Raw genomic sequence first — 22,709 nt, 5'->3', positions numbered from 1 at the left:
AAAAAAATAGGCTTTATTAACTCAATGAATTGTATTTTTTTTTTTTATTGTTTGCAAACTGATATGTGACACGTATTAATGCCAAAATAAAATGCAAAACAGGCAACATGTTTTATTAAATGTTTTTGCTAAACAGGTGGGGCTCAAAACTGGTGAGGCACTGCCCCACCTGCCCTGAATGACAGGTCGCCACTGTAAAAGCTACACCATATCGGTGCATTTAGTTAGTTTGAAACGATTCAATAAAACTCAGTTTAAAAAAAAGGTATCAAATTGGATAATTATGTGAACTGTCATTAAACGTTTCCCACTGCACGAGAAGGCTTGCTTGGTCTGGGCGGGGTGTGGTACCGGTCCCAGCCAATCAGAAGGTTTTTTTTCTCATCCACGGACTAGCGAGAGAAGTTGAGACATGCAGTCTGGAGTAAGTCTGAAACACGATGGATGCAGTACCCCGTTGTCTCGTGTTAATAGCCCTGTTTTTTGGGACTAGGATTCAAGAAAATGATGGTAAGTGAGCGAGGCTATGTCTGGGCAGTTTTTCTTTATTTCAATATGTTGTGGCCACGAAGTTTGATTTCGGGGCGTCCGTTGTTGCTCCTTGTTTCAAGAAGCGGCAGCCTAAATACTTTTCAAAGATGGCGCAGGTCAGACTTGGAGCAAGCCGCGCTGTCAGGGGGATGTTTATTGTTGAGGGAATGTCTTCGCGAAAAAAAAAAGAGCGAGAGAAAAGAGCTAAAAGTCACATGCACCTTTGAGGGTTTCGGCTTTAGTCCAGGATCAAAGCGCAATCCACTCTTGTCAAGTCATTTGCAACATGCTGTGCTCAGACTGATTAACTAGTATTCCTCAGTTGAGAAAAGATTAGTTGGCATCCCGCACAGCTGATGTTTGTTTTTATCCGCCTTAATCGTTCATTTCTCGTGTTGGACGCTGACGGAGTAGTGGACTGGGCGCTAAAGAAAGCCGTTGCCTGGACATTCCTGCCATGAGGCAAATGTTTTGCATTTGTGTCCGTGTAGTTAAATAGTCACTACTAATAAGATAGCTGTCTATTTTTTGAGGGAGGATTCCCGTTAGTTATCTAGCAAATACTTATTCAATCAAAAGAGATGGGTTTGGTTGAATTTGACACCGTAATAGTTATACTAGTATAGCTATACAGTTATAATTAATATTCTATTTCGCTAGTCTTTTGTTGTTGTTGCTACAGTATACATTTGCTAGTCGCTCGTGCTTTTCTTGTAAAACAGAAGGTTTCAACGCTGACAAAAGTTAAACGGCAAACTAACGTTAGCTAGCGATTGCTGGTAACATTGTGGCTCAATGGTTACTCGGACACAACCCCTAGATAGTGTAATGTAAACTAACCTGAGTTAGCTAATTGTCAGCCATTGACCAAGTAAGTCTATGCAACTAGCTACTCGTTTACTAGTTTGATGAATTTTGCTCGACATTGAGTGGAGCTACAACTAAAGGGAGCTGGGCAGCTAAAGTTATCTTGCAACATTTGTCAACCATGCAGCCAATTGAACATCGTGAGACAACCCCCAACAAAGACTTGGACCCTCCCTTTCTATGCTTTCTAATATACTAATGTCGATTATTGTACATTCCATGACAGCTATGTGGCTAACGATGTGCATTCATTCACACTTGACACGTTTCACGAGACTTGATTTCCTTCATCCGAAATGCCATTTTGTTTCATTTTCGTTTCTTTGTGTGAATGCGGTTAGCCTGTGATTTAGAACAAACCAACATGGTCATTAAAATGAGTAATTACTAGAATATAGAATCACTCTGCTGGTTTGGGACCTCACGACGATATTCCGTTGCGACGTTCCTTTGTGTGGACGGAAAGAGGGAGAGTCGATGGAAACATGATGAATACAGTCCCAGCTCACAGCGCTTGTATTTTGAAGACGTAAAGGGAAACGTTGATGTAATAATAGGTTCCCGTACGTTTAACCATTATCATTTTAAAGAATGTTATTAAAACTAAATTGTTACGTTGACCAGCAGAGGATTTTTTGTTGTTGTCTCTTTTTGAAATATGATTGACATGCTTCGGTGACGTGGGAGCTGAAACGAGGCTGGAGGATTTGTATCAGAATGTAAAGAAATCAATAACCTTGATGCGTATAATCCTACTGCTAAAGGAGCTGACCACTTACTCAGATTGAAGGCGCTGGACTTCAGTTTTTTTTACTTCTTCTACATCAATAAGAAGCTTACCATCTATGCTATCTGTCCATTTCTGGGAAGCTTTTGTGTGTAAGATGGGGGGGGATAAATCTGTACATCCTCAGTTTCCCCCACCCTAGAATATTTGATGCTATAACCGCTGTCATCAATAATGCACAGCTTCAAAATAGACCAGATATGAAATAGGTAATGTTCACACACACACACACACACACTTTATATGTCCTTATTTTAGCACGTTGGCGATTAGTAGTGCTCACCATGCAGTCGTTAACATGGATGACACTCTTCACTCTGAAATCGGTTAAATAATCAATCATCAGTTAGATTGGTCCTCCTACCCATTCTGTTTAGTCTACATCATGGCACCTCTCTAAACGTACTCGGTACAATTCCATCACCTTTAGCTGCATTGGATGGGACAATAGAAGTTAATTTCACATCATCTGTGGAGACAGCTGGTGTTTGACCTTTGCATCCTCCAGTGACCTTTTGCAAACCTCATTACTGTCCAGCACAGAGCTCCCATGGTGTTCAACAATCCTGTGTGGGATCTGCCTAAAACTTGCATCGCTTGCTCCCTGCAGACTGCAAGAAAACTGCGCATTTTCATCAGGGGGAAATTAAAAGATGTGCAGCTTAGTTTAATAGCTATCTCCATGTCACCAATAAGACCACATCAAAAGCTCTAAGTGCCTGTGCTGCCATGTCGACTTGGCATCAGAATATCAAAAGGGGGATCAACTCCAGGCCGCAGCGGCGCAGAGCAAGACTTTTGAACTCAGTCAAATCCATAACCCATCTCCACCTGGAGCGACCGCCAACTAGTCAAAATGGGGGTGTTTGCTATAGTCAATACAGTAACTCTGCCTTTGGGGTCAGAGGAATCCGAAAAACATCAGTGACCCCAAAACTGCCTGTTGTCCTGGAGTAAAGGACCACAACTAATTTGAGAAGTTGTATTTGTGCCAGCTGTGATTGGATTCAGGGGCAGTGATGCGTTCAAACGGCCCCGGCTTTTCGCCGGGATCGAGATTTCTGCTGCGGTTGTAGCTTTTTAAAGAAAGGAGAGACAGAACTTGATTCAACGACAAGGCCTATTCTCTGCCTGGCTTTTTTCTATCCCTCCAATTGCCTGTGTTTTTAGGTTTACAGGTTTTGAATCAATGCAGCGAGAGGGAGAGCTGTGAGAGCCGTTCTTTATCAGTTAAAAGTACGTCGAGCGTTCTCCTCTTCTATTCCATTGGAGATAGTCTAGGTCTACCTGTTTTTTGAAATCTGTTTTTTAATCAGTCGCTGCTTTTCTCTCCCTCTACAGACACTGGTATTAAGCGACTGCATGAATTGCTTTTGTCATTATCCATTTTTATCCGGAGAATATTTCCAGAAGCAATTTTGGCTACTTGCCTTTCTCAAGGGCAAAAAAAAAACCTGGACCTCTGCTCCTCTCCTTCTTCTATTAGCATGAACCTTATCGGTGACCTTATCTAGCCCATAAAACTCCTGCCCATCATGAAGGAATGTCGTGCTGTGTGCACATGCATACATACATCCATCCAGCCTGAACTACTTATCTGCCTGGAGGAGAAGTGAATGAGTGTGTGTTGGATCTCCCACTGAGATGACTGGAGGGAGAGGGGGGGGGGGTCAGTTTGAGTAACCGTATACAGCCCCCATTGAGTTGGTGCTTTTGAACACTCCCTGACAACAGTGCAATTTTGGTAACCGTCAACTGTTTGCGTAACCACAGGAGGCAGTAGCTCCACTGCACCGAGTAGTTCAATGCATATTGCATTTATCTGCCTCTGCGCTGATGAGAAAAAGCCCTATGACAAATAAATGTGCCGGTTATTGTCCCCCCCCCCCCACACCTAACAGTGTTGTAGCAGAAATTATTTAGTCTCAGGGTTTCTTCAACTTTCATCAGTCTTTCTGTTTATTTTATTTTTTTCCCCTGCAGTGACCTCTGTGTGAATGGTCCAGCTCCACTGGGGGAATGTTAGTCCAGTTCAGTGTTTTGTCAACATCTATTTGGTTAATGACCGAATGTGGATGCTAGGTTTGTTAGTTTTTTTACTGCTGCAGTCCACTCTCTTTGAGCGGGCTGCGTCAAACAGAAAATGTGCCCTCTCAGGGCTCACTCCAGCAGCAGAAAGGGAAGGTTTACGACTCGGTGTGCCTCTTGAGGCAGCTTGGTGCGCTGGGTATTTATAAAGAACACTCAGTCATGTGCTCTGACACGCCAGCAATTAGTAAGGCCTCTGCAAAGAGCGGGGCGAAAAAGTTGCACTTAAAGGGGCCATCTGCGATTGCTACATCCATTTTTTTTGGACTTTTTAAATGAATGATTCATAGCCATTGATTATTTTAACATAAATGCCTCATGAGCTTTAGTTCAACTGTCTAACCTAATCAGAACTCAAAATATATAAGCTTTTAAACAAACACTGTATAGCCTCAACATGGTTAACTGTAACGTTGATATCATGGATGGTCAGTCCTTGGATCCATAACCCTGTCTGTGAATTTGAGAGTGGTTACATTTCTCCAGCCCTATCCCTCAGCTGTTTACCAGAAACAGTAGCATGGTGGCCACTTTCCGCATTGACTGGTACTCGCCGTGCGATTTACTGCTCTCTCAAGTGTTATTAGCAGTTCAGGATAGTATGGCAAAAATCAGTAGACATGCCATGTGCAGGCCAGGCCATACACGGCTTATTCAAATGGCTGTGAAGTCTCCTTGCATATCTTGGAACACTGTAGTAGGCTGTTGTACAAAGATATGGTCTCCCACAAACCTATTGCAGTATTGATTAGTTGAAAGGTCGGCCCTGTTTTGACATTTTCTTCGGGTGAAATAATTGTTCAACCATTTTGGCAGGAGCTTTTTGTTATTTAAACACACGAAAGACATCGGCCAATTTTATGTTGATGAGACTAGATGGTGTTTTTCTGTACAATGTTATGGCTGCGATAGAGCCTTTTTAAGCTCCATGCTCAACAATTTCAGGTGGCAGGCAGGAGCAACAAACCCATCTAAACCTGAGCTCATTTTTAATAAAAGGCATTGTGTGTATGTATGTATTATTTATATATATATATATATATATATATATATATATATATATATCTTACTACCTTAAGCTATTTTGTGGGCTCTTTTGCGAAAACATCTGTTGCTAACCGACTGTCACATCCCAGTGAGTCAGTGGCGCATCTGCTCTGGTGGAGCTGAAGGTCTCAGCTGAACAGCTGGCATCAACGGGAGACTTTCTCTTAAATCAACCTGATGCATATTCATTAGAGGGCTCGTTCAGCCATCACCATGTTTATATTGAATGTCTGCTCGCTGGGAATTGGCCGTCAACAGTAGGGATGTACCTATATGGAATTTTGGGCCGATACAATATCCAATATTTTCCTTGCTTAAAAAAAAACCCGATAACCGATATTTAAAATTAAGCATTCTAGTACAGTTACAGTTGAAGTCGGAAGTTTACATACACCTTAGCCAAAATACATTTAAACTCAGTTTTTCACAATTCCTGACATTTAATCCTAGTAAAAAATTCCCTGTCTTAGGTCAGTTAGGATCACCACTTTTATTTTAAGAATGTGAAATGTCAGAGTAATAGTGGATTTATTTAAGCTTTTATTTATTTCATCACATTCCCAGTGGGTCAGAAGTTTACATACACTCAATTAGTATTTGGTAGCATTGCCTTTAAATTGTTTAACTTGGGTCAAACGTTTCGGGTATCCTTCCACAAGCTTCCCACAATAAGTTGGGTGAATTTTGGCCCATTCCTCCTGACAGAGTGAGTCAGGTTTGTAGGCCTCCTTGCTCGCACACACTTTTCAGTTCTGCCCACACATTTTCTATAGGATTGAGGTCAGGGCTTTGTGATGGCCACTCCAATACCTTGACTTTGTTGTCCTTAAGCCATTTTGCCACAACTTTGGAAGTATGCTTGGGGTCATTGTCCATTTGGAAAAATTTCATTTGCGACCAAGCTTTAACTTCCTGACTGATGTCTTGAGATGTTGCTTCAATATATCCACATAATTTTCCTTCCTCATGATGCCATCTATTTTGTGAAGTGCACCTGTCCCTCCTGCAGCAAAGCACCCCCACAGCATGAGGCTACCACCTCCGTGCTTCACGGTTGGGATGGTGTTCTTCGGCTTGCAAGCCTTCCCCCTTTTTCCTCCAAACATAACGATGGTCATTATGGCTAAACAGTTCTATTTTTGTTTCATCAGACCAGAGGACATTTCTCCAAAAAGTACAATCTTTGTCCCCATGTGCAGTTGCAAACCATAGTCTGGCTTTTTTATGGCGGTTTTGGAGCAGTGGCTTCTTCCTTGCTGAGCGGCCTTTCAGGTTATGTCGATATAGGACTCGTTTTACTGTGGATATAGATACTTTTGTACCTGTTTCCTCCAGCATCTTCACAAGGTCCTTTGCAGCTGTTCTGGGATTGATTTGCACTTTTCACACCAAAGTACGTTCATCTCTAGGAGACAGAACGCGTCTCCTTCCTGAGCGGTATGACAGCTGCGTGGTCCCATGGTGTTTATACTTGCGTACTATTGGTTGTACAGATGAACGTGGTACCTTCAGGAATTTGGAAATTGCTCCCAAGGATGAACCAGACTTGTGGAGGTCTACAATTCTTTTTCTGAGGTCTTGGCTGATTTCTTTTGATTTTCCCATGATGTCAAGCAAAGAGGCACTGAGTTTGAAGGTAGGCCTTGAAATACATCCACAGGTACACCTCCAATTGACTCAGATGATGTCAATTAGCCTATCAGAAGCTTCTAAAGCCATGACATCATTTTCTGGAATTTTCCAAGCTGTTTATAGGCACAGTCAACTTAGTTATACAGGTATGCACGTAAGCTTTGACATCGGTTTTGCACATCGGCGTTAAACTATACATAGAGCCGATGCCGATGTTGGCATTTTTGCTAATATCGTCCGATTTCGATATGCTTACCGATATATCGTGCATCCCTAGTCAACAGTATTTAAACTCACTGCTCCCTCAATGCACCTGTGAAGAACGACATTGGCCGCTTTTTATTTTGACTTTCCGTTTAAACCTACTAAGAATAGTATTCGTAATTTATCATAGCCAGTTAGTTGTGACACGTAGGCCAAATTGAGAGAGCTAACTGATGTGCTAAAATGCTTCCTTTTGCCACCAATTCCTTTTTGAGTCCTAAACTCTGAGCTTGCGCTTAGTTTCTGCTTGAGGTGCCAGACAGAGCAGTGTTTTGGCCGTGAGGTTCTGGTCTGAGAGGACGGTCCTCCTCGCCCGTCCCCACATCTGGAGTGGGCAAAAGCACTGCCATATTGGAGGGAATGGGGAGGGCCGGGGAGTGGGGCAGGCCCTGCCATAATGGAGGGGAGTGGGACAGGTCCTGCCATAATGGAGGGGAGTGGGACAGGTCCTGCCATAATGGAGGGGAGTGGGACAGGTCCTGCCATAATGGAGGGGAGTGGGACAGGTCCTGCCATAATGGAGGGGAGTGGGACAGGTCCTGCCATAATGGAGGGGGGAGGTCGTAACTAGGGATGTTAACGGTTAACCGTTAATCGGTTAGCAGCCAAAAATACATTTGACCCGTCATGCTTATCGGTCTATAGGGTAATATGCATAATTTTGTGGAATTAAATTGGCGTGTGTATTTTCGTTAGTCGTCATGCATCTTATTTATCACATGCACAGCATACAGAGCCTAGATTGAGGAGTGGGATGGCCTGCCACCTGTCAGACAGCATACAGAGCCTAGATTGAGGAGCGGGATAGCCTGCCGCCTGTCAGACAGCATACAGAGCCTAGATTGAGGAGCGGGATGGCCTGCCACCTGTCCGACAGCATACAGAGCCTAGATTGAGGAGCGGCATAGCCTGCCACCTGTCAGACAGCATACAGATAGCGCGAGAGTAGCTCCTCAAAAAGTCTGTAGGTGGCTGGAGTGAAACCTGCTTTTGTAAGCCCAGTCATTGCGCAACAAATGACAATTTCTAAATGCAATCACGTGTTAACTTTGGTGGCCATGATTTAAAACAAGCTATTTTTATTTCTCAATCTCAACTCATAATTAAAATGCGCCTCCCATGTGCCATTCGGGCCTATAGACTATAGCCTGCCTACTGTTGACTATCTGCGCATCACCCACCTCTTTGAAATGTGATCTTGAGGCAGTATAATGTAATGTGATCTTGAGACAGTATAATGTAATGTGATCTTGAGGCAGTATAATGTAATGTGAGCTTGAGGCAGTATAATTGTTTGAAACCTGAACGTTTTACTTTACTTCAAATAATGAGGCATGCCTTACCTTGCTTCAAAGTAGCCTAGCCACAATCCATCCGTAGAAACGTGAATGCAATTATTTTTATTAAGACTTCATGCCATTAACCAGCATTTCTCTCCTGTTCTATTGGTTTTCATATCAACTTTATTTCGTTGTCCAAAAGCCAAAGGCACAATCCTAGTCATATTAGCAACCCATCATAGTTGTTGATATTAGATTCCCCATCTTTCTACATTTTTAACAGAGATTTTAGTCTCTCTCACAACTGCTTGCATTAGTTTTAGAACTGTGTTTTCTGCTAATTGCATTTTGGCAAATGTTTGAAAATGACGTTTTTATTACCTGCTTCATTACAGGAGTTGCATGTTCAATAATAGGCTTTAGCCTCTTGAACTGTAAGACAATAGGCTTGCTATTGTTGCATGTTTCAATTAAGCTCTAAATAAAAAATGTCCGGTCCTTGCATGAATGCATGGTATCAGAGAGGAAGAGGCAAAGGTTTCAATCTGTCCAAAACAAGTAACAGACACATCTCAACATCAACTGTTCAGAAGAGACTGTGTGAATCAGGCCTTCATGGTCAAATTGCTGCAAAGAAACCACTACTAAGACGATGATGCTTGCTTGGGCCAAGAAACACGAGCAATTGACATTAGATCGGTGGAAATGTTTCCTTTGGTCTGGAGTCCAGATTTTAGATTTTTGGTTCCAACCGCCGTGTCTTTGTGAGACACGGTGTGGGTGAACGGATGATCTCTGCATGTGTATTTCCCACTGTAAAGCATGGAGGAGGAGGTGTTATGGTGTGGGGGTGCTTTGCTGGTGACACTGTCTGTGATTTATTTAGAATTCAAGGCACACTTAACCAGCATGGCTACCACAGCATTCTGCAGCGATATGCCATCCCATCTGGTTTGGGCTTAGTGGGACTATCATTTGTTTTTCAACAGGACAATGACCCAACACACCTCCAGGCTGTGTAGGGGCTATTTGACCAAGAAGGAGAGTGATGGAGTGCTGCATCAGATGACCTGGTCTCCACAATCCCCCGACCTCAACCCAGTTAAGATGGTTTGGGATGAGTCGGACGGCAGAGTGAAGGAAAAGCAGCCAACAAGTGCTCGGCATATGTGGGAACTCCTTCAAGATGGTTGGAAAAACATTCCAGGTGAAGCTAGTTGAGGGAATGCCAAGTGTGTGCAAAGCTGTCATCAAGGCAAAGGGTGGCTATTTGAAGAATCTCAACAATAAGATATATTTTGATTTGTTTAACACTTTTTTGGTTACTGCATGATTCCATATGTGTTATTTCATAGTTGTGATGTCTTCACTATTATTATACAATGGTGTTCTAAAACTTTTGACCGGTAGTGTATGTGATGGGGAATTGATAACAAATAAACCGTCAAGGGCAAACAATTCACACAATGAAACAATGAATGCACAAGAATTGGTGGGAGACAAAAATGTAGCCAATTACGACATGTTCACATTCCAATAGCACTTGCTTTACATGATATACTTAGTCAGTCAAGGAATCCTATTCCACGAGAACAAGGTGACTTTTTTTTCTAGAGGAAAGTCTATACTTTCTATACTTCTATAATTCGTTTTAGTCTCATGCCTGTAAAGATACAATTTAATGCAAGGACTCCTTTCTCTGCTCTCCGCTGTTGCTTAGCAATTGAACGGGCCGCTCTGCTATTGATAATTCAATTACCTCATTAGAGGTTGCAGCCACAGGCTCCAAAGATGTGAAATCCAATTGCCATTGATTTTCTGAAATCTGAGGCTGTTGTATTTTGCTTCTCTTTTTCGCAGTGAACCAGATTAAATTAAACGTTCTATTGTCCTTTTCATTTGCAGCCTCTCTGGGGGCTCGTCGTTGCAGCAGGCACTTGAAGCTTGGTCTTGGCAAACTCCCCTTCTCCTCTCCCCCTCTCCTCTCCCCCTCTCCTCTCCCCTTCTCCTCTCCCCCTCTCCTCTCCCCCTCTCCTCTCCCCCTCTCCTCTCCCCCTAACGCTGTTAGAAAATGGCTTATTTAGTCATAATCAGATTGTGCTCTATGGAATGAAGTTAATTGGAGGCATTAGAGGACTTGGCTCCAGGTGATATGGCTCCAGAATGCCAGTGTAAATCACAAAGGCCCTTTTGTTGCTGAAATTGATTATTGACGACCGCATGTTTCATTCGGATAAATGTGGCGTCGCCCCTCCGAAAACAAGTTAACCCTGTGAGGCTCGCTGCTTACAAGCATGGGACCCTTATCAGTGTGAAATCAGGTTGCCACATTCTCGGCTTTATATGGCATAATGTTTTGTCCGTTGTGTTGCATAGGGACAAATAGAGGAGAAATGTCTTGATTTGGTTCTGACCGTGAACTGAATGGACCTAGGCCAGCCCATCATCTAAACAGCCTTGCTGTCTGTCAGTCTCCTTTTGTACCTGGAGAGACCAGACTTTTCCTAAGTTCCTCCTAGTAGCAGTTTCCACCAGTATGAAAATGTATGCACTCACTAACTGTAAGTCGCTCTGGATAAGAGCGTCTACTAAATGACTAAAATGTAGATTGCCAAGCTGCTAAGTCAAATTCGGAAAGTATTCAGACCCCTTGACTTTTTCTGAATTTTGATACATTACAGCCTTATTCTAAAATTGATTAAAGTTTTTTTTTTTTCCCTCATCAATCTACACAGAATTACCCCATAATGTCAAAGCAAAAACAGGTTTTTGCAACAACATTATTTAAAAACGGAAATATCACATTTACATAAGTATTCAGACCCTTTACTCAGTACTTTGTTGAAGCACCTTTTGACAGCGATTACAGCCTCGAGTCTTCTTGGGTATGACACTACAAGCTTGGCACACCTGTATTTGGGGAGTTTCTCGCATTCTTCTTTGCAGATCTTCTCAAGCTCTGTCAGGTTAGATGGGGAGCGTCGCTCGCAGCTATTTTCACGTCTCTCCAGAGATGTTAGATCGGGCTCAAGTCCGGGCTCTGGCTGGGCCACTCAAGGACATTCAGAGACTTATCCCGAAGCCACTCCTGTGTTGTATTGTCTCTGTGCTTAGGGTCGTTGTCCTGTTGGAAAGTGAACCTTCGCCCCAGTCTGAGGTCCTGAGCGCTCTGGAGCAGGTTTTCATCAAGGATCTCTCTGTACTTTGCTCCGTTCATCTTTGCCTCGATCCTGACTAGTCTCTCAGTCCCTGCCGCTGAAAAACATCCCCACAGCATGATGATGCCACTACCATGCATCACTTTAGGGAGCGTGCCAGGTTTCCTCCAGACGTGACTCTTGGCATTCAGGCCAAAGAGTTCAATCATGTTCTTGGTCACCTCCCTGACCAAGGCGCTTCTCCCCCGATTGCTCAGTTTGGCCAGGCGGCCAACTCAGGGAAGAGTCTTTGGTTCCAAACTTCTTCCATTTAATAATGATGGAGGCCACTGTGTTCTTGGGGACTTTCAATGCAGCAGAAATGTTTTGGTACCCTTCCCCAGATCTGTGCCTCGACACAATCCTGTCTCGGAGCTCTACGGACAATTCCTTCGACCTCATGGCTTGGTTTTTGCTCTGACATGCACTGTCAACTGTGGGACCTTTTATATAGACAGGTGTTTGCCTTTCCAAATCATGTCCAATCAATTGAATTTACCACAGGTGGACTCCAATCTAGTTTTAGAAACATCTCAAGGATGATTAATGGAAGGAGGTTGCACCTGAGCTCAATTTCGAGTCTCTTTAGCAAAGGGTCTGAATACTTATGTAAATAAGGTATTTCTGTTTTTAAGATTTAATACATTTGCAAACATTTCTAAAAACCTGTTTTTGCTTTGTCATTATGGGGTCTTGTGTGTAGATTGAGAATTGTTTTATTTAATCCATTTTAGAATAAGGCTGTAACGTAACAATGTGGAAGAAGTCAAGGGGTCTGAATACGTTCCGAATTCACTGTGTTTGTTTATTCAGACCCCTTGACTTTTTCTATATTTTGTTATGTTACAGCCTTATTCTAAAATGGATTTAAGAGAGAGAGAGATCCTTGATGGAAACCTGCTCCAGAGCTCTCACATTAAAAAAAAATTATCTTGCTCTTTTGTTCATAATCTCATGTAGGCTATACTTGTTGTTTCTTTCCAATTAATGCTTTGGCCACATTCGAGTATAGGACGAGTCAACAACATTTTATTTGGGTATGAGTTAACAGGATATGAACTTTTTTAAAAGTGAGATTTTTCACTGGACAGCTACATTCATCTACTTTTAGTAGATGCTCTTTTTTTATTTCACTCTGTTTTTCATGTTTGCCATTTGTCAGTCGCTGTCTACCTATCCAGCCGACTGCTATTCCTTGCCTGTGGACCACTGTGCCCTTTTGAATGTTAATGTCATCTGTCCACTCCATTTGAGTGGCGGCACTCGGCAGTCTTCTCAGTCCAAAAAAAATGTGTTTTGGTCTTCTGGGCAGGCAGCAGTCCTACCCGAAACCAATTCGGCAATGCCCTCTGCACTGTGCTGTGACCATGCCAGCCTCCCCAAATAAATCCCCCGACACTCATTTATCGACTCTCTCGCTCGCCCCCCGCGTCTCCCTAATGTCCCAGGCAGCCTGCAGCCAGCCACTGGCTCTCTCTGGGTCAAGGCCAGCATTCTTTTTAGCCTCAAGTCTCTTACAGAGTCCACCTGCCTATGGTCTGGCCTAGTCGCCTTAGCAGCTTAGCGGGTTTAAGGCATGGTGAATGACAGTTATTCCCTCTACCTAGTAGTTACAGAGCTGAGACCGTGAGCTGTCCCCTGTGTGCCAGCAGCCTCTCTCTTAAGTGTTAGTGTTAGGTATGCTGCTGATAGATTCACTTTTTTTTTTCTCCACCGAGGACCAGAGTCTGTCTCCCTCTCTTGGGATGGAGGATGTGAGCCCCCCGCTGCCTTATTGGAATGCAAAACTACATTTCCGCTAGACAAAATATCCTCCGCTGGAGCCATCAATGAGAGATTAAGGTGTTATTTGCCTGGGCTGGTACACAGTGTCCCTGATCTGGAGGGCAGGCGGTGGGATGAATCGTAAAGCAACGCACCACCACGCCCCAATGCTACTACTCTAGCCTAGCGTACCTAGCGAATCCTTAACGATCAAGGTTGTGTAATGCCCCCCAGTGCTTCTGAGCACATTATTTTGTTGTATCCACAGTAATGGAATTACGCTTTGACTCAGATTTTGTATGACAAACAAAAAACACCATGGGAATTACACCATGGGTCCCTGATGGATAGGGCGACAGGAAGCCTAGCGGTTAGAGCGTCGGGCCAGTAACCGAAAGGTTCCCGGTTCGAATACCCGAGCCGACAAGGTGATAATCTATCAGTGCCCTTGAGCAAGGCACTTAACACTGATTTGCTCCAGGGGTGCTGTACTACTATGGATGACCCTGTAAAACAAATTTCACTGCACCTATCTGGTGTATGTCACAATATGTTTGTATTTTATTAAATTTTTTAAAATCTGTACTATACAGAAATGCATAATTATGGATATATCATTCTCCATGGTAATGTATCCTCAATAGGTACACGAAGGTAAAAAATATGCAGTATCCTTCTTTTGCATATTTTGATATTATTCTACACATTGGCTATCATTGTAATGAGCTCTGCCCCCAAACAAGACCACATTTGGTTGGACCGGACCAAATCTGAAATAATCATTAATCTATGTTTCACAAGTTTGGAGATCACAGTACAGTACAGTAAAGTAGACATGTTCAGTAGGGTTGGGCAGTATCCAGATTTTCATACCGTCATATCGTTTCGGTACCATACCGGGGTATACAGTATTACATGAAGTGCACACACAAGTGCCGCTATTTTTTGATGCACAAAACAATTTGGGAAACGGCGATCTTTTATCCAGGAAGGGGATTGAATGTCTCTGCTGTAAACCAAGAAGCTTCCTCTACCTTATTTCTCAGAATGAGAACGAGTTGCCAGTTCCTTTATATAAGTGTGTTTTTATGCTTATTGCACATTTTATAAAAGACTGTACTGCTAGTATAACAGGCTAAAATGCTAAAATGCTGCTAGCGGTACGTGGTGTGCTACGGCAAACTGCATGAATGTTCCGGAATCAATGTTCATTTGATACTCCAGTTTTAGTAGTGTCTGCTCCGCGCACATTTTTGAGGAGTTGAGACATAAAAAGGGTATCGTTAGAAAAGGTAAGTTCTCCTCTAGTACAGTAAAATAATGTCTCAATGTGTTTCGGGGTCCATATGACCGATTTTATTTCTGTTGGAATAAACCTCAAATGCAAATAGTGAGTTGAAAACGCTTGTCAGAGAGTAAGAAGTGATCTCATCTTTGTTATGAGTGGCAGGGGAAGGGGGCTTGGTGTCTTGTGTAATGGGAAGGTGCAGAAGGTGTTGTGAGGGGCTTGGTGTCTGTGTAATGGGAAGGTGCAGAAGGTGTTGTGAGGGGCTTGGTGTCTTGTGTAATGGGAAGGTGCAGAAGGTGTTGTGAGGGGCTTGGTGTCTTGTGTAATGGGAAGGTGCAGAAGGTGTTGTGAGGGGCTTGGTGTCTGTGTAATGGGAAGGTGCAGAAGGTGTTGTGAGGGGGCTTGGTGTCTGTGTAATGGGAAGGTGCAGAAGGTGTTGTGAGGGGCTTGGTGTCTGTGTAATGGGAAGGTGCAGAAGGTGTTGTGAGGGGCTTGGTGTCTGTGTGTAATGGGAAGGTGCAGAAGGTGTTGTGAGGGGCTTGGTGTCTGTGTAATGGGAAGGTGCAGAAGGTGTTGTGAGGGGCTTGGTGTCTGTGTGTAATGGGAAGGTGCAGAAGGTGTTGTGAGGGGCTTGGTGTCTGTGTGTAATGGGAAGGTGCAGAAGGTGTTGTGAGGGGCTTGGTGTCTGTGTAATGGGAAGGTGCAGAAGGTGTTGTGAGGGGCTTGGTGTCTGTGTGTAACTGGGAAGGTGCAGAAGGATACAAAACCAAAAAGAGAACAAATTTAACTTGTTTCTTGCGATACAGGCATTTGGAATATCGTGCCAAAACGTGCATTCAAATGAATTTGATATGTCGCCCAGCCGTAATAACAGTATGCCAGTGGACGGGAGGACCGTGGCAGGTGACCCAACTGTGGTTTGTGACTGCTATGATTTCCCATTGCTGTAATTCCGTTACAGATTTCTGGGTAATTCGTTACTGATTTGGTAACAGAATTAAGAGTTTTTTTAATCACTTAATAATTCATAAACTTTATCAGTAAAAACGGCAACTCATTGGTTAGTCTGCTTTACTTGTTACTTTTGTGAACTTTCATTATCCTCACGAGGGACAGAAATTAGAAAATATCTTAAAGATATGTGGGTTTTTGGTAACTGAATTACAAGGCACAAGGGAATGTTTCTTAAACTTACAGAAGGCAAATAATTTCTCAAACTAAATATGAGTGTTTGATATTAGTTGGCAGGAGTCTTTTACATTTACGACATTTAGCAGACGCTCTTATCCAGAGCGACTTACAAATGGGTGCATTCACCTTATAGCCAGTGGGATAACCACTTTACAATATGATTATTATTATTTATTATTTTTTCTTTGGGGTGGGGTAAGGGGGGGTAGAAGGATTACTTTATCCTATCCCACTTACTTATTCATTATTTTATTTTTTTGATACCTTAAGACTTTTTCTGGTAAATGTTGTCAAAGAGCCTTTTTTCCATAGGTTTGACCATAAATCAAAGCCTTTGTAAAATGTATCTACGGGGCTCTACAGTGTGACCATTTTGCTTGCATTTGCACCAAAAAATGGATTTATGAGAACCGCAAAAGTCAAGTAGGAGCACGTTGCGAGTAAAATGTGTAGGAAAATAAATTAATTGCTGCTGTAGCTATTTTGAAAGCATTTCTTCAGTTTTCTTTCATTCCCTGATGATCGCACTAGGAAATACGAAACCCATATCCAACCCCGGGGGCTGTGCGCACTGAAGTGAAGGGCTGAAATAATAAAACAATTTAGAACCCCACAGCACAGGCATAGAAGTTGGTCGAATTTACCCAGTCTACTAAAATGTGACTGTCCTCGTGTTTCTTGGCTATTTACATCTTCTGTTCACACACTAGGTTGTTGTTCAATGTTAGTTTGAGTTTGCTTCTAGTGCTAGGGAAGAGACCTGTGATTCAGTGACAGTCACAGACATGCGATTTTCACTGTTACCACGGCAACCTCCTGCCCATGAAGGGGCAGCTGAAAATGTTTGTCTCACCTAAGTGACTCAAATATTTGAGGGTACAATGTGCTTGATTGAGCATAGAACACCCCAAAATGTTTTATTCATGAACTTTTTTGTAATTTCTTATCATTCAAACACTCTTCCTCAAATACTTTTCATTGTGCTCCTACATTTATTTTTGTGCGCCAAAGTTGTTCAATTTAGGCCTTGCAAAAAATGTCTGCATAAAGCCCTGATAGAGTTGTTCTTGATTTTTTTGTATTTTCTACATTGTAGAATAATAGTAAAGACATCAAAACTATGAAATAACACATATGGAATCATGTAGTAACCAAAAAAGTGTTAAACATATCAAAATATATTTTATATTTGAGATTCTTCAAAGTAGCCACCCTTTGCCTTGATGACAGCTTTGCACACTTTTGGCATTATCTCAACCAGCTTCACCTTAAATGCTTTTCCAACAGTTTTGAAGGAGTTCCCACATATGCTGAACACTTGTTGGCTGCTTTTCCTTCACTCTGTGGTCCGACTCATACCAAACCATCTCAATTGGATTGAGGTCGGGGGATTGTGGAGGCCAGGTAATCTGATGCAGCACTCATCACTCTCCTTGGTCAAAAAGCCCTTACACAGCCTTGGAGGTGTGTTGGGTCATTGTCCTGTTGAAAAACAAATGATAGTCCCACTAAGCCCAAACCAGATGGGATGGCATATCGCTGCAGAATGCTGTGGTAGCCATGCTGGTTAAGTGTGCCTTGAATTCTAAATAAATCAGACGGTGTCACAAGCAAAGCACCATCACATCTCCTCCTCCATGCTTTACGGTGGGAAATACACATGCGGAGATCATCCGGAAGAGGGAGATGGTGAAAGGAGGAGAGGCCAAGAGGCCGCCACGACTGAGGGAGAAGAGAGGATCAAGACGGAAGAGGGGGATAGAGAAAGGAGGAGAGGAGGATATCAGTAGAAGGTATTGCTGCCTGCCAGGCGGTGCGTCGAGCGGGGCTCAGTCGGGCATGAATGAGTCCCTTTCTGGCAGGCCTAAGCTCTTCTCTGTCAGTGCAGCCAAGGACTCACTAGAGTGGTGCTGTAGTGGAAGAATGAGAGGTGGTTGGCTAGTGTGGGAGCCTGCTGTGTTGATTCAATTTGGCATTGTCCGGATGGATGGCTGTATATTTGCATCCCACAGGAGAGGGTTACACCTTCGCCGTGGCAATCTCCAGGTTGAGACATTCTCACGGAAGTCCTGGTGTCACTGACGCCAGGAGAGGTGTGACGACTGATTGAAACTTGAATTGACTAAATGTAACGTTAGTGTGAAATTAAATTGTCATGTTTGGATTGTTTCAAAAAGTTTTTATAAAGAGCTATGAATTTGTATATGTTTCATTGTATTGTAAGTTCTATGGATTTATTGTTACGGAGAAACTGTGTTATTCTGTTCGTCGGACATTGCTTGAATTATTATTTGGTGAAATGTCTAATGGTAAATGTTATTCACAATATACAAAGCATATATGCTCGGTCTCTAACTGTGCATCTCTGAGCTAAGGTTAACTTAATTTAATGTTGACATTGATCGCAAGATATTAGCTCCTTATTCCTTAGCCTCTTTAATAATTGCATAACGGTAAACCTAGACACGTGCATCTTCTAGTATTCATAGTGGTGATGCAAGGCTAGCTACCATGGCTATACCCACTGGATACGACTATGGACCTATAGCATTAGAATAATAATGGAGTCAGATTGATCAATGTCGTTTATTATTATTATTATTATTATTATTCAACATCATTTTTACACGTCTACAGTCGATGGGGATTTCCACCAACCTACGTAATGGTTGGATCATTTCGTGATCAGAAAACATAAATGATCATGTAATTTCAGTTGCGCAGGGTAGCCTCACGATATCTCTCAATATATTGGGCACCATTAATTGTATATTTGAGTGATTTTATAAAATAAATGTGAACTATACCTGACAAGTATGAGTGGTTTTGGTAAATTTCCCATCTTTTGTGGGCTCTGCCTGTCAAGCAGCAGAATGGCGGATTTGCTGTGGTACTGTTAGCTGATAATGTTTACTTTGCATGCTGCGGTAGAAACCTTGTACAGTTGGCTAAACATATAGTGGGAAGTAGACCTAATGTACTTTTTTCTCCAACCAATGTAGGCCTACCTAGCGAAGTTAGCTAACATGATTCCCTTTTCAACATTGTTTTTAAGAGTGTTTTTAATTACGATTGCTGCTGACAGACATATAGGCTACATTGATTGATGGACCACGTCAAATTGGCTAGCTAGCTAATAACAGATCATGTCAATGTGGCTAGCTACAAGCTAACTACAGATCACTTCAATGTGGCTAGTTAACAAGCAGACTTTCAGGGGATAAACTAGATGACTATATAGAAATATTTTTTGATTTGCTTTCCATCTATATTGGTGATGACGGTAGTCCGACTGACAACTTTACCAGGACGAGGACTTGCCGATGTCGAGCTATTTTCCCAAAGCCTAATCTATGATGAAGCAAGCTAAATGATGTTGTTTGCTTAGCTAGCTACATGCCAAATGGATTGGTACCTTCACGTATCTGAAATTTACATGATCGTTGATGTTTACTGATCATGAAACACATGCAGTTACTTGCTGTATGACTCTGATGATGATAGAGCTAAATGTGCGCAGTTGTTTTGCATAGAATAATTGGAAATGTGTAGGTCTCACTATGCTCAATAGATTATGATATTAAAACCAAATAGTAATAACTTATCAAACAATCCCTTGAAAACGGCACATAGTTGTAAAACACAAACACATTAAGGCACTTGCATTACACATAAAACAAAAGATAAAACAGTACATCATATAACATGATTACACCACTACATATCTACAGTACAAGATATGTGATTATACTCAGATTTGTACCTCAACATAGTGTGAAATGCACATCTTAATGCACATTTTTTGCTGGAGGGCACATCTGCACTGTCAGTGAAACATTAGGAACACTTGCTCTTTCCATGACATAGAACTGACCATGTGAATCCAGGTCAAAAGCCATGATCCCTTATTGATGTCACCTGTTAAATCCACTTCACTTCAATCAAGTTTTTAATGTCGCATGCACAAGTACAGTAAAATGCCTTTCTTGCATTAAGTGTAGATGAAGGGGAGGAGACCGGTTAAAGAACTGTAGATGATTCCCCCCCCAATACCATTAGACTAAACCTTTAGCTGATGTAGAGAGAGAAAGAAGTGAAAGGATGGAGATGAGAGGTAGCCTGAAAAGAAAAATAGCTTCTCTCTTACCCCCCTCTCTCTATCTGAGAAGCAACTGAAACTATCCCAGACGGGCTCATAGGAAATCTGTTGGCCTAAAACCAACACCAAGCTGTTAGTGCTTGTGTTGTGAGTAGGACAAAGTCTGGCTCGCTCTTGACGACGACGACGACGTCTCCCGTTTTCATCCATCTGCGAGTGTCCTGGCTGCAAACGGGCTGAGCAAGAAGGAAGCTGGCTTAGAGGAAGTGAGACCACGGGTGGTGAGGTGGATCACCACAGATCACAACACCTCGGAGCGGGCTAGCGCTGTTGTTGACGTGTTGTTGTTGAGTTTTTCTGTGTTGCACTGTAGCTATTCATCTGTTGCTTTTAGCCTAGCTGTAGATGCACTCAGAACATGCATCGTACACACACACACACACACACACACACACACACACTACACACACACACACACACACACACACACACTGTTATGTGAAATATCGCTCTGGTATTTTATCATATGCTTTGTTCAGTTCCTTTTGTGGGGAAGAAATCCTTCAGAAGTCATTTATTTTGTTGGTATTAATCGCTTTCCTTTGTCCTCTCTCTCTCTCTTGTTCCCTCCCCTATATTCTCTCTCTCTCTCTACCTCTCTCTTTCTTTCTACCTGAATCTCCTATGTTCCATCACTCTTCTCCCCCCAGCCCTGCAGTGCTACTGCCAGCGCTGTCTCAATTCCACGTGCACCACGGACGGCCTGTGCTTCGTGACGGTCATGAAGTCCGGCAGCCGGCTCACCGCCGAGCGCAGCATGTGCGTGCACGAGAGCGAGCTGATCCCGCGCGACCGCCCCTTCATCTGCGCGCCCTCCGCCAAGGACGACACGGGCATCTACCCGTTGTGCTGCGTCACCGACTGGTGCAACAAGAACCCCGACCTCAGCGTCTTCCCAGGTACGTCCCCGTCTGTCTCACTGTCAGTCAGTCCCTTCCCTCATGGGTGCATCTCAATAGAGCAGAGAGCTATCCCCTAATAAGTACACATCTGATAGCAAACTTAGTGCAGTTAGCTAGCCCCAATACAAACCTAGTGCAGTTAGCCAGCCCCAATATAAACTTAGTGCAGTTAGCCAGCCCCAATACAAACGTAGTGCAGTTAGCCAGCCCCAATACAAACCTAGTGCAGTTAGCCAGCCCCAATACAAACCTAGTGCAGTTAGCCAGCCCCAATACAAACCTAGTGCAGTTAGCCAGCCCCAATACAAACGTAGTGCAGTTAGCCAGCCCCAATACAAACGTAGTGCAGTTAGCCAGCCCCAATACAAACGTAGTGCAGTTAGCCAGCCCCAATACAAACGTAGTGCAGTTAGCCAGCCCCAATACAAACGTAGTGCAGTTAGCCAGCCCCAATACAAACGTGGTGCGTTAGCCAGCCCCAATACAAACGTAGTGCAGTTAGCCAGCCCCAATACAAACGTAGTGCAGTTAGCCAGCCCCAATACAAACGTAGTGCAGTTAGCCAGCCCCAATACAAACGTAGTGCAGTTAGCCAGCCCCAATACAAACGTAGTGCAGTTAGCCAGCCCCAATACAAACGTAGTGCAGTTAGCCAGCCCCAATACAAACGTAGTGCAGTTAGCCAGCCCCAATACAAACGTAGTGCAGTTAGCCAGCCCCAATACAAACGTGAGTGCAGTTAGCCAGCCCCAATACAAACGTAGTGCAGTTAGCCAGCCCCAATACAAACGTGAGTGCAGTTAGCCAGCCCCAATACAAACGTAGTGCAGTTAGCCAGCCCCAATACAAACGTAGTGCAGTTAGCCAGCCCCAATACAAACGTAGTGCAGTTAGCCAGCCCCAATACAAACGAGTGCAGTTAGCCAGCCCCAATACAAACGTAGTGCAGTTAGCCAGCCCCAATACAAACGTGAGTGCAGTTAGCCAGCCCCAATACAAACGTAGTGCAGTTAGCCAGCCCCAATACAAACGTAGTGCAGTTAGCCAGCCCCAATACAAACGTAGTGCAGTTAGCCAGCCCCAATACAAACGTAGTGCAGTTAGCCAGCCCCAATACAAACGTAGTGCAGTTAGCCAGCCCCAATACAAACGTAGTGCAGTTAGCCAGCCCCAATACAAACGTGAGTGCAGTTAGCCAGCCCCAATACAAACGTGGTGCAGTTAGCCAGCCCCAATACAAACGTAGTGCAGTTAGCCAGCCCCAATACAAACGTAGTGCAGTTAGCCAGCCCCAATACAAACGTAGTGCAGTTAGCCAGCCCCAATACAAACGTAGTGCAGTTAGCCAGCCCCAATACAAACGTAGTGCAGTTAGCCAGCCCCAATACAAACGTAGTGCAGTTAGCCAGCCCCAATACAAACGTAGTGCAGTTAGCCAGCCCCAATACAAACGTAGTGCAGTTAGCCAGCCCCAATACAAACGTAGTGCAGTTAGCCGTTGTTTTTTTTATTGTGGTCCAGCTAAATTGTTGCAGTTATCAGGAGTGGACTGCCATCTGTGGCAATTCAACGAGGATAGAAAACAGATTTAGATTGGATTCATATTCATTGCACTTTGAGAGTAGTTTGAGTGAGGTGCTGTGTGCTTACCTAACATTTTACAATTTAGTCATTTAGCAGACGCTCTTTTCCAGAGCGATAAGAACGTCTGC

General features: G+C 43.2%; 1 protein-coding gene across 2 annotated transcripts in view; it reads left to right on the top strand.

The window, feature by feature from the left end:
- The first annotated feature begins 420 nt into the window (after positions 1-420).
- Positions 421-22,709, top strand: part of LOC121549724 (TGF-beta receptor type-1) — a 69,214-nt gene continuing 46,925 nt past the window's right edge. For both annotated transcript variants that reach the window (XM_041861569.2, XM_041861568.2), the window contains exons 1-2: positions 421-510; positions 20,746-20,994. In XM_041861569.2, coding sequence (XP_041717503.2) covers positions 441-510; positions 20,746-20,994 — 319 coding nt within the window. In that variant the 5' untranslated portion in view covers positions 421-440. The remainder of the gene's footprint in view (positions 511-20,745; positions 20,995-22,709) is intronic.

This window comes from Coregonus clupeaformis, chromosome 34 (genome assembly GCF_020615455.1).
Source record: "Coregonus clupeaformis isolate EN_2021a chromosome 34, ASM2061545v1, whole genome shotgun sequence".
NCBI classification, from domain to species: Eukaryota; Metazoa; Chordata; class Actinopteri; order Salmoniformes; family Salmonidae; genus Coregonus; species Coregonus clupeaformis.
This window is presented reverse-complemented; position numbering and strand designations above follow the sequence as displayed.